This window comes from Lathyrus oleraceus, chromosome 1 (genome assembly GCF_024323335.1).
Source record: "Lathyrus oleraceus cultivar Zhongwan6 chromosome 1, CAAS_Psat_ZW6_1.0, whole genome shotgun sequence".
Classification (NCBI taxonomy): Eukaryota; Viridiplantae; Streptophyta; class Magnoliopsida; order Fabales; family Fabaceae; genus Lathyrus; species Lathyrus oleraceus.
The window spans coordinates 264,470,410-264,482,771 of record NC_066579.1 but is presented as its reverse complement, the minus strand read 5'-3'; the positions used below and the strand labels follow the sequence as shown (position 1 = coordinate 264,482,771).

Genomic DNA, 12,362 nt, shown 5'->3' with positions numbered 1-12,362 from the left:
TAAATACAATGATATTTTCATTCAATAAATTCATGTTAAATGTTTGTTTTTCCAAATTATTTTCCCTTTTTGCTTTTTGCATGAAATTGGTGATCACATAAAACCCTAAAAAAGAATAAAATCAATCTTTTCATCTGCATAATGATTTGCCTTGTTTGAATTCTGAAGCTTTTCATATCCAAAATCATTATGCAGGTTGATCTCTAGACCCATTGAACATAATGACCCAGCGCCATCTCCCAATTTTGAATTCCCTGTATTTGAGGCAGAGGAAGATGATGATGAAGAGGTTCCTGATGAGATCACCTGTCTACTTGAGCTTGAAGAAAAGATCATTCAGCCGCACCTTGAGAATCTGGAAACAATCAACTTGGGGTCTGAGGATTGTGTGCGAGAGGTAAAGATTGGGGCACTCCTGGAAGAATATGTTAAGAAGGGGTTGATTGAATTGCTACGAGAATACGTCGATGTCTTCGCCTGGTCATATGAAGACATGCCTGGTCTAGACACTGATATTGTGCAACATTTCCTGCCACTAAAGCCTGAGTGCGTGCCAGTAAAGCAGAAGCTCAGAAGAACTCATCCTGATATGGCAGTAAAGATCAAGGAAGAAGTTCAAAAGCAAATTGATGCGGGGTTTCTGGTGACTTCTACATATCCTTAATGGGTGGCCAATATCGTGCCCGTGTCTAAGAAAGATGGAAAAGTCCGGATGTGTGTGGACTATAGGGACTTGAATAAAGCTAGTCCGAAAGATGATTTCCCCTTACCACATATTGATATGTTGGTAGACAATACAACTAAATTCAATGTCTTCTCATTTATGGACGGATTTTCCGGATATAATCAGATTAAAATGGCACCCGAGGATATGGAGAAGACAACATTCATCACACCTTGGGGAACATTCTGTTATCGAGTGATGCCCTTCGGTTTGAAGAACGCCGGAGCCACGTATCAACGAGCTATGACTACTTTGTTCCATGATATGATGCACAAGGAGATCGAGGTGTATGTGGATGATATGATTGCTAAGTCAAGAACGGAAGTTGGACATGTAGAGCAGCTGTGGAAGCTTTTTCAGCGTCTGAGGAATTTCAAGCTTCGTCTGAATCCCAACAAGTGTACATTTGGAGTCCGTTCTGGTAAGTTATTGGGCTTTATCGTCAGTGAGAAAGGTATTGAAGTTGATCCTGCAAAGGTCAAAGCAATACAAGAGATGCATGCGCCCAAAACTGAGAAGCAAGTCTGAGGTTTTCTTGGACGCTTGAATTACATTTCCAGATTCATATCCCACATGACTGCCACATGTGCGCCAATACTCAAGCTCCTACGGAAAGATCAGTCTCATGATTGGACCGAGGATTTCCAGAAAGCCTTTGACAGTATTAAAGAGTATTTGTCTGAGCCTCTGATTCTGTCTCCGCCTGTGGAAGGGAGACCCTTGATTATGTATCTGACTGTTCTTGAAGATTCAATGGGTTGTGTCTTTGGTCAGCAAGATGAATCAGGGAAGAAAGAGTATGCTATATACTACTTAAGTAAGAAGTTCACTGATTGTGAGTCTCGATACTCAATGCTTGAGAAAACATGTTGTGCTTTGGCTTGGGCTGCTAAGCGTTTACGCCAGTATATGATAAATCATACGACTTGGTTGATATTCAAAATGGATCCAATCAAGTACATATTTGAGAAGCTTGTTTTAACTGGGAGGATTGCCCGTTGGCAGAGGTTGTTGTCTGAGTATGATATTGAGTATCGAGCCCAAAAAGCTATCAAAGGTAGTATCTTGGCTGACCACCTGGCACATCAGCCGATCGAGGATTATCAGTCAGTTCAGTATGACTTCCCAGATGAGGACATTCTGTATTTGAAAATGAAAGATTGTGATGAGCCTACACTCGATGAAGGGCCAGAGCCTGGTTCCCGATGGAGTATGGTGTTTGATGGCGCTGTAAATCAGTATGGAAATGGTATTGGGGCAGTGATTATTACTCCTCAGGGCACACATATTCCTTTTACAGCAAGGCTAACTTTCAAATGCACGAATAATATGGCTGAGTATGAGGCCTGCATTATGGGATTGGAGGAATGCATTGATCTCAGGATCAAGCATCTTGATGTCTATGGTGATTCGGCCCTTGTTGTTAATCAGATTAAGGGTGAATGGGAAACGAATCATCCTGGACTCATTCCTTATAGGGATTATGCGAGGAGGATTTCAACATTCTTTACTAAGGTTGACTTCCATCATATTCCTCGAGATGAGAATCGGATGGCAGATGCTCTTGCTACGCTAGCCTCGATGATTATGGTTAAATATTGGAACGAAGTTCCCAATATCACTTTGATGCGCTTGGATAGACCAGCTCATGTATTTGCGGTTGAAGAAGTAAAAGATGATAAGCCATGGTATTATGATATCAAGTGTTTCCTTCAGAGTCAAATTTACCCACCTGGGGCATCTGTGAAAGATAGGAAATCTTTGAGGAGATTATCTGGCAGTTTCTACCTCAATGGAGATGTGCTATACAAGAGAAATTTTGACATGGTTTTGCTCAGATGCGTGGATAGACACGAAGCAGACCTGTTGATGACTGAGGTCCATGAGGGTTCATTTGGTACTCATTCCAATGGACATGCCATGGCTAGAAAGATTCATATTCCTCCGACACTTCTGAATGTGATTTCATCACCATGGCCTTTCTCCATGTGGGGAATTGACATGATTGGCATGATAGAGCCGAAAGCATCTAATGGACACAGATTTATTCTCATAGCAATCGATTACTTCACCAAGTGGGTTGAAGCGGCATCATATGCAAATGTGACCAGACAGGTGGTCGTCAAGTTTATCAAGAATAAACTCATATGCCGTTATGGTGTGCCAGACAAGATCATTACTGATAATGGATCTAACTTGAATAACAAGATGATGGAAGAGCTGTGTAGTGAGTTCAAGATAGCATATCATAATTCTTTTCCTTATAGACCCAAGATGAATGGGGCTGTTGAAGCTGCTAATAAGAACATCAAGAAGATTATCCAGAAAATGGTTGTCACGTACAAAAATTGGCATGAAATGCTGCCATTTGCTTTACATGGATATCGTACATCTGTCCGCACTTCAACAGGGACAACCCCTTTTTCTCTTGTTTATGGCATGGAGGTTGTACTCCCAGTAGAGGTGGAGATCCTATCAATGAGAGTCTTGATGGAAGCCAAGTTGACTGATGTTGAATGGGTTCAGAGTCGTTACGACCAACTAAATTTGATTGAAGAGAAGAGATTGACTGCCATGTGTCATGGTCAGTTATATCAGCAAAGGATGAAGAAAGATTTTGATAAGAAGGTCAAGCCTCGTGTGTTCCGAGAAGGTGACCTAGTGGTCAAGAAAGTCTTGTCTTTCGCGCCCGATTCCAGGGACAAGTGGACTCCAAACTATGAAGGTCCGTATGTTATTAAGAGAGCCTTTTCAGGCGGCGCTTTGATACTTACAACTATGGATGGGGAGGATTTCACTCGTCCTGTGAATTCAGGTGCAGTCAAGAAATACTTCGCCTAAAAATAAAAACAGAATAGCTCGCTAAGTTGAAAACCCGAAAGGGCGGCTTAGGAAAAAATGAGCGTCTCGGTGGATTGAAAACCCGAAAGGGAGATTCAGGCAAAAGTTAGAGACATGAAAATAAATATATATGTATCTCGCTAGATTGAGCACCTCATACTGGGGCAATCTAGGCAAAAATTAGGGATTTGGAAAGTAACTGCATCCTGACAAGACTTTTGTTCTACAACTATCATCCATCAGAGATTCTCGCCCAGTCATCATCAACCGAAGCTTCAAATACATCAGATTCGGAATTGGTGGAGAAATGGTCATTATGTTCAATGTAGCCCTTTTCCAATATATATCACCAATTTCAAATTTGTAAAGATCTATGGAGTCTTGCCATTTGCAGACTACCATTCTATCAAAAAAATTTGAGCCTTTATCCAATTATTTGCACTCTTATTTGTTTCTAGTCAACAAATGTTTTGCATGTTTTAATTGATAAAATATCATTGTTATAAACAAACAAATTTTGCACAAATTATTTTAAACAAAGTGAACATTCATAAAGACGAAAGGATACTTAAGGGATCCTCAGTGCTCTCCCAAGGGTGGTATGATTTCCAACAGGGTAAGACATTTGTTCATATTCCTGGCATGATTGTATCCTCTTCCCCCAGAATATTGTTATTCTCCTCCCTTCTCTACAACAGAGCAATGATCTTTCCTCTTCAGCAGATGTGTCCTCTTTGGGAGGTTTGGTATTTGGTCCCCAGTATTCCTTCTTTTCCTCAGATAGATCCCCAGTAGAGTTGTGGGTATGGTGGATTTTATCTGTGATGATTCATTCCTTGCAGAGATATTGTTGTTTTCTAGTATCCTTGATCCCTGGCAGATTGGATATTCTCCGGTGATCCTGGATTTCTCTCTTGAGATGTAGTACCGGGTGGTTGATTCCTGGACCTATGTTTGTTAGATATGTCTGTTTGTCAGCATTCAACAAACATAAATCACGCATATACATGCATAATTATAACATTCAGATATTCATGTTGCATTCTTTGCCATATATCGTTGTTTGTTGCCTCCTGCTATTTGGTGGTATACATTTCCCCAAGCAGATGTGTGCGTCTGATCTCTCCATATAGAGTCAGCCCCATAGGCAGAAAGCGTCTATCCTTTCTTCCACATTCCCCACCGAGTTATATCCTCGTGGATGACGATTGTTTCCGTTTCCTTCCCAACACATATATTGGGATGGGTTCCCCTATTGAGTTATATCCTCATTAGGACGAGTCTTGATTCAGTTCGCCTCTTTGGTTTGATCCTAAATTGGCATCTTGTGACTGTTTCCTTTGCTTCCCCGTGATAAATGAATAATTGCTCAGTAATTAGTAATCATTCATTTTATCCCAGGCGAAGTCTGTGGTTTTTCTACCCTTATACCGGTAGTTGTACACCCTATTCTTTTTCCTCGCAGAGTTAACCTTTTGTTCATCATAATCGATGACGGTTACTCTTCCGTGGTTTCCTACCCAGTATCCAGTAGGTGTAATCCCCTCCTTGACGGTTATCTTCATCCAATATTCAGTGTTGATATTCCCTCTTTTGCTCGGATAGTTTCCCTGATTACACAATTTATCCCCCGGCAAGTTATCTCTCGTTTACCCTGTTGTTGGTAACAATTGATTCTCTTCTGAATTGGTCATCATTATATACCTAATTTCGATATCCCGATGCCTTTTCTTTTCGGTCGATTTATCGTTTATTAACCTAGTAACCAGTTGTGGATAATCTTCCATGCGAGTATATTATCTACGTTCTGACGGTAATAGACAATATATCTCATGTACTCTTTGGTTGAAGCCTTTTGTTCTTTCCCCAGTCGAGTAAGATTCGTATCCCCTTTGCGGAATCGAATATCCATCCTATAATCGAGTTTGCTTTTAGCCCTCTTTTGGATGATGAGTGTCTTGGGAATATTCCCTAATTCACGCGTTGGTTGGTCACCTATTATATGCCCAGTAACCGGTATCCCTGGTGTTCCTTCCTTTCTGCTCCCTATTATGACTTTTGTCCCCTGTGGAGTCAGAGTTCCTGAGTTGAAATATACCTTTTTAGGTTTTCCTCAGATGTTTTGAAGTTTTGATATCTCTCACCCTTATACCGGTATTAGATATTCATTTCTTCCTGAGTACGTGGTATCTCTCACCCTTATACCGGTGTTCAGATCACATGTCTTTTTGAGCTTATTACCCAGTAACCGATAATACCTTATCCCCCTGCTTCCCTAGGAGATTCTGTTGGGTATCCCCAGCGAGTCCTTAGTGGATTGTCTTCATCCGGATTTTTATCCGAAGTATCCATTGCAGGATAGTTTCACTGTATTGGCATATTCCCCAATACATGCATCTTTGAGTCAGCTCGAGTCTTTCCAATGGATTTATTCCCTTTGGAGACTCTTTTCCCCGGCTTTGAGTCGTGACCTGCTCACACATTTTTAGTCCTTTACTCCCCAGTAGAGTCTCTGCCCCATAAGAATGAATTATTCATGGGAGTCGTCAATTTCCTCTTAATCTTTACCATTGTGGACACATATACCCACAGGGTTTTACCTTTTTTTTGTATACATACATCTGCATCATGAGGTCTCTTAGGGACCAAAATTCGTCCCTTTGTTTTTATTTAAGCCCATTCTACCTCGTCGAGACGAAGATTTTAACCTTCCCTTCTCCGGCTAGAATGACCTTAAATAGGGGCATCTGTAAGACCCTAATTTTGCCCCTAAGATCCCTCATGGCATCATAACATTGCATTGCATAGCCTCAAGGATCATTGAGCATCTTGGTTCCCTTTGCCTTTGGTTTGAGTTCTTTTCTCATTTTTGTTTACTAACCAAAAGCACAAAAATATGTCACTAACATCTTTTGGTTGTAGCTTGAGCAATCACAAGGCCAAAAGCTTCCAGGAGGTCATTGGTACAAAGACATGGTCAAGAGGAGGTGGAAGCAAGCATGGTAATGGTTCCCAAAGCTCTCATCCATCAAATATTCCCCCCTAGTGTTTCAATTCATCATTTTTTATCAAGGAAAGTCAAAGGATTTGAGTTTGTTCCCCAGAGAAGCCCTAATTCATCTATGCATCACAATGCCTTGCTCATGAAGCAACCTCAGCCCATGGTCGAATATAATCAAGGGAAGTTCCTTAATTAATCATTTCATGCATATTTGAACTTATTTGAGTGTCCTCAATCATCAATTCATCAAGATATGGGTTGTGGATTTGAGAAGTTGATCAGTCAATTCATCTGACTTTTTGGAAATGCACTGAAACCTAACGTTTTATGTGTTGTTCAAATGGAGATGGTTCCAAAAGAAAAAATGTTCTTAAGAACAATTTGAACAACTTTCATGTTCATTGAACATTAAGTTGAAGCTTGGAAGACCATCTTCCATTCCAATACATTATAGGTCATTTTGACTGAAACCCTAATTTTGGGTCAACTTCCCAAGAACATAACTCACTCATTTTTTATGATTTTTAGGTGAGATCAAATGCATTGGAAAGCTTAAGGTGTCTACTTCAAATGTTATGTTGAACAAAATTTCAAAAGCTCAAAGAAAATACATGTGATAATGCAAGACATTATAGGTCCTTTTTTGACCAAATGCATTAAAAGTAAAAAAAAGTCCAACTTCAAGTGCCCATAACTCTTTCATCAAAAATCTAAATGATGCAAAATTTAAGTCCATTTTGATGTTCCTGAAAAGATCTACAACTTTGATGTTGGAGGTTTTTCCATTTGGAGCTTGCATCATCAAAACAAAAGGGCTTGAAAGTTGGCCAATTTTAGAAACCTTGCCTTGACATGTTTTGCACATCACCCTTCAAGCTCAAATTTCACTAATTTCCAAGGCCCAAATGAAATTTTGATCAACATGACATTTGTTCCTTATGCAATAAGCTTTCCAACCATTACTCATAAGCTTGCATTTTGATTTTGGACATGGCATTTTCAAAGGCTTCAATGAAATAGTGCATTTTGTGAAAATCATTTCAATTGCCATGCATGATCCATTAATACACAATCTGCACGTCCAATTTGTACATGATGATGATCACCTGCCAAAACCAAGTGGAATTGGGCTCTCCATGCGCCTGTACAGGCCCATGCATGGAGGCCCTTTCCATTCATGCAAATTTGAAATCATGCATTCAGCATTGCCTTGCCTATAAATACATTGCATATGAGCTTCATTTCACTAACCTGAAGGCGCCTGAACCTCTGTTGAATTGAATCCTCAACCACACTCAAAGGAACTCTCTCTTTTCTCTAAAAATTTCAGATCTAGAATTCAGTTTCCTCAACTGTTTTCTTTGATCTAAAAGTTCCTATACCTCTTCACCTTGATCCATTGGACTTCTGTTTTGATAAAGCAAGCAAGGTTTCGTGCTCCATTCACCAGAACTCAAGTTTGCACTCCAACTGGTAATTTCCTCGATTCTCTTCATCCATGGACTTTTTTGCTTGGATCTACTGTTGGCTGAAGTCCTCTAAATAGAGGCATTTGATTTGTGCTTTCAATTTTGCAAAAACATGAAGTTCATGATGAACACCATCATACTTCCAGCTCTGATTTCTCCATTTATAGGGATCTAGAGTGGAAGTGCATGACATAGGAGTGATGTACATCACTTCCTCTTTCGATTGATATATAGATCGCACGTTTTGGTTGCCTTTTTATTTTCTGCAACTTGGCCGGAATCTGGGAAGCTCGCCGGAGAAGATGAAGGCTCTGGTGGCTTCATCATGTCCAGTTTGAATCTGGACCATTGGATGTGATCTCCAGATTCAATCTTAGCCATTGCTTGTTATGACCTTTTATTCTTTCCCATGTGGTGGCATTGACTGTGGTGTTTCGTGAGCGCGCGCCTCTGGATCCTTGGATCTGCCAGCTCAATTAATGAGCTCAGATCCAAGGGCTCTCGTTTTTTTGCATTTTTCTAATTTTTGTTTTTATTTTGTTTATTTCCTTTTATTTCAAAGAATCATATCTCTCTCATTTTAATTCCAAAAAATATGGGACCAATTGTATTATTTCCCAAATAAAATCTAGTTTCTATTTCTGATTTTTAATTTTTTTATTTCATCATTTCATATTTTTTTGTGAATTTTCTCTTTTCTGGTTATTTTTAATTCATTTTAAATAGTTTTTGATATTCAAAAAATACAAAAATATTTTCCTAACCTATTTGAATAATGATGGATCTATGAAAAATATTCTCATCAATTTTTGAATTGATTTGAGATTTATTTGAGATTTTAGTTCAATTAGGTTATTTTTATTCATTTTTAATTGATTAAAAATAGTTTCTGACTTTTAAAAATGCTGAAATTTTTTGTCAAACTTTGTTTGACCTTGTTGAACTTAGGATAAATCACTTGGACCTTTCAAGGTTGATTTGTAGTGATTTTGAAGTTTGACCTTTCCATTTATTTTAATTCAAGTTTATTTTTAATATTAAAAAAAAATGCCAAAAATATTTTATTCTTTTCTTGACTTCCAATCTTCATCTCACTTCTGTTTTTGATTGTTTGACCTTGACTTTCAATGTTATTGGTCAACATATGAGGATTGATACATTTTATTCCATTTAATGCATTTTATTTTGTCATTTCATTTTCTCTTATCCATCTTCTCTTTCTTCTCCTTCTACTTCTTTTCTTTTTGATCAATGAGTTGAAGGTTGATAAGTTAGCATTGATTAGGGAGATTTAACATTCCTTGATTCAAATCTAATTCATCTTGATCAATTGATCAAGTGAATGGCTTTGCATTAAGGATATGTTGTCTTCTAAATCATGCAAATGGCTTAAACCAATACAAGATCAATTCTCTTCTCCTTTTTGGCATGGCAAGTTGTTGGGACTTGGGTCACTAATCAAGACTCCTAACTTGTGTTTGTTGCCTACATTATTATTGACCGGCCTCAGATAGTTGTGACTTCTATATAAGTCCAATTACGATTGCTTAACATAGCGCTAAATTTGCCTTATGGCACACTAACTACTAACACTAACTATTGACAATTAACATTTACTTTATGCAATTTACTTTTATGGAATTTACAATTCTTGCACATATTATTCATTTGCTTTTTCCTTTGCTCATTGGAGCACATGTTTATGTTAATGCCATTTGCCTTTTGCCCACTTGGTCTTATAATTGTGTATATATCTTTTGTGCTTGTGTTTGTCTGTTTGTTGTGAACCACATACCAAGAATTGGACAATATGGACTTAGAATTTAGGACCTTACCTAAGCAAGTGGAATTTGAAGAGCAACTAGGCATTGGGCCTTTAGAGTGCTATAAAAATTGAAGAGAACTTTGAAAGGAATATCTTCTAATACTCCCTCTTGTCCATTCCTTGATTGTTTATAGAACTTTTTGATGTGTGTTTTCTTGTGCTAGGGGATTCCAACCTTGAGTAACTTTGAGGAACTATTACCATGAACATCCAAAGAGGAAGATACAAAAGCCATTGAAGGATTCCTAGAAGCATGACCTGTGTGTTGATTGCTTGAAATATTTGCTTATGATTGCTTGTTCCAAAGGATGGGAGCTACTTGGATCATCAATATGATCTCAAGAGAGGAACTCCTAGTGTGGTTCATTTTCTTATCCCTTTACCCTTTTTATTTCATTTAGAACTTAGCCCTTCTTCTTCTTCTCTCCACTCTAACCTAAGCCAAAACCTTTTGTCCAAACATTTCATTTGTTTTCAAACATTAGAAACCTAAGCCTTATGCTTTTGATCTTCAAACTTTCTTTTCATAACACTTATTTTGAATTGAATCTTTAAGTCAACTTTGACCATTTTGTACATACTTCTAATTGGTAAATATAACCCATTCAAATTCTTTTTTGTGGTTCCAATGGCCACTTCCTTAATCAAAAATTTTCATAACCTTTAGCTATTAGGTTTGAGTTATCCTTGTGGTAGATGTAATACTCACCTATATCCTTAGTGATGGACAATAAGTCTTCCATGCTTATTATAGGGTTAACATCTCACTAGCATGTTGAAGCTATCCTCACATGGTGGATTTGTGGTTTGGTTGAGTTTTCTCCCTTTGATAACAAAAGACCTTAAGGCTTTTGGACCAAGAAATTCACCAACTCATTTTGATATTTTTACCCCGAACTACGAGGTTTTGATCCTAATCTTTTTATAAGATGGTACGTAGGCAATGGGTTTATCCATCCAAACATAAAATGTAAATAAACTTGTATATTCTTTTCTCATCTCTTCAATCATGTTTGCACAAACAAAATTTTCACAAGACAACAACCTTACAAAAAGTATGAAAAGGGCTCCCTAGGAGTACCTAGGATGTTTTGGGTGCCTAACACCTTCCTATTGCAGAACCAACCCCCTTACCCAGATCTCTGTTTCTTTTACTAGTTTTTGTTAAAAATTTTAGGTTTTTGTTTGCTTTCTAACCATTCCTTTGGATAAATAGAAGTGCGGTGGCGACTCGACTTGTATGGTTTACCTTGGATTAGTCAATATCTCTAATGGTAACGAATACCCCGCTACAGTACCGTAGAACTAATCCCCTTCAAGTCTTCTATGGGCCATCCCATTGCACTTTTGAGCTTCTTCATAACCTTGACGAGCTTGTCTTCTTAGGAACCTTCTAAATTAGAGCTTATAATAGTCGGGCATCTCCTTTTAGAATCTAAAAAAACATACTTGAGATTTTCAGGCACTTGTTTCAGCTCAGCTACTTTCTTGGTCTCATCTTTCTTTTCCTCAAACTGAGGCTCTCTCAAGTTTTCCCACCGGAGTGATCGGGATCTTTTAAAGGGTGGTTGTGTTTCCATCATAGCTAACACTTCCCTCTCATTTTCCTCAACTTCTTAAGTGTCTTCAGAAATTGATAGACTTAGAACTCTCTCCAAGGGCAATTGTGGTTCACCTAAATGATTTTCTTGTAGAACCACTTGATTAATCACCTCTATGTGTTGACTGGTGGCCACATCATCTTTGTATCTCATGGTGTTTCGCACATCAATTTTCAACTCTTCATCGTAAACTTTTAGAGTCATGGTGCCCTCTTCTATATCTATCAAACATCTTCTTGAATCTAAAAATGGTCTACCAAGAATGAGCGGTATCTCTTCATCTTCCGGCATTTCTAAGATGAAAAAGTCCACCGGAAATACAAACTTATCAATCTTCACAAGAACATATTCCACTACTCAATAGGGTCTCTTCACAGAGTGATCAGCAAATTGAAGTGTCATTCTGGTATCTTGCACTTTTCCGATCCCCAACCTCTTGTAAATGGATAACGACATGAGACTCACACTTGCCCCCAAGTCTATAAGGTCCTTTTTGAAAGATTTATCCCCAATACTGCATGTGATAGTTACCGAGCCTCGATCTTTCTTCTTCACCGGAATCTTCACACCCTGCAAAATTGCACTACAAGTTTCGGTTAGTACAATAGGGTCAGTGTCGGTGCTGCTCCTTTTGGAAATAATATCCTTCATAAATTTGGCATAAGAGGGCATTTGTTCAAGGGCCTCCAAGAACGGAATGTTAATCTAAAGCTTTTTGAACATCTCCAAGAATTTCTCGAAGTTCTTCTCATGTTGCTCTTTCTTCTTATTTCTTGTGGGGAAAGGGAGTTTGACAACCGACTTTGATTCACTAACTTTTTCTTTAACCACCATTTTAGGCACAACCACCTCTTCACTCACAACCTCATTTTCTTTTATTTCCAACTCAACTTCAAGCAAT

The 12,362-nt window shown here is 38.4% G+C and overlaps 1 protein-coding gene across 1 annotated transcript; it reads right to left on the bottom strand.

Moving 5' to 3' along the window:
* Positions 1-11,818: 11,818 nt before the first annotated feature.
* On the bottom strand, positions 11,819-12,133 carry LOC127102523 (uncharacterized). Its single transcript, XM_051039886.1, has one exon. The coding sequence runs from the start codon at positions 12,131-12,133 to the stop codon at positions 11,819-11,821; it is 315 nt and encodes a 104-aa protein (XP_050895843.1).
* Positions 12,134-12,362: the final 229 nt, after the last annotated feature.

Coding starts and splice junctions, on each gene's coding strand:
- LOC127102523 (XM_051039886.1), bottom strand. CDS start 12,133: ATGCCCTCTTATGCCAAATTTATGAAGGATATTATTTCCAAAAGGAGC.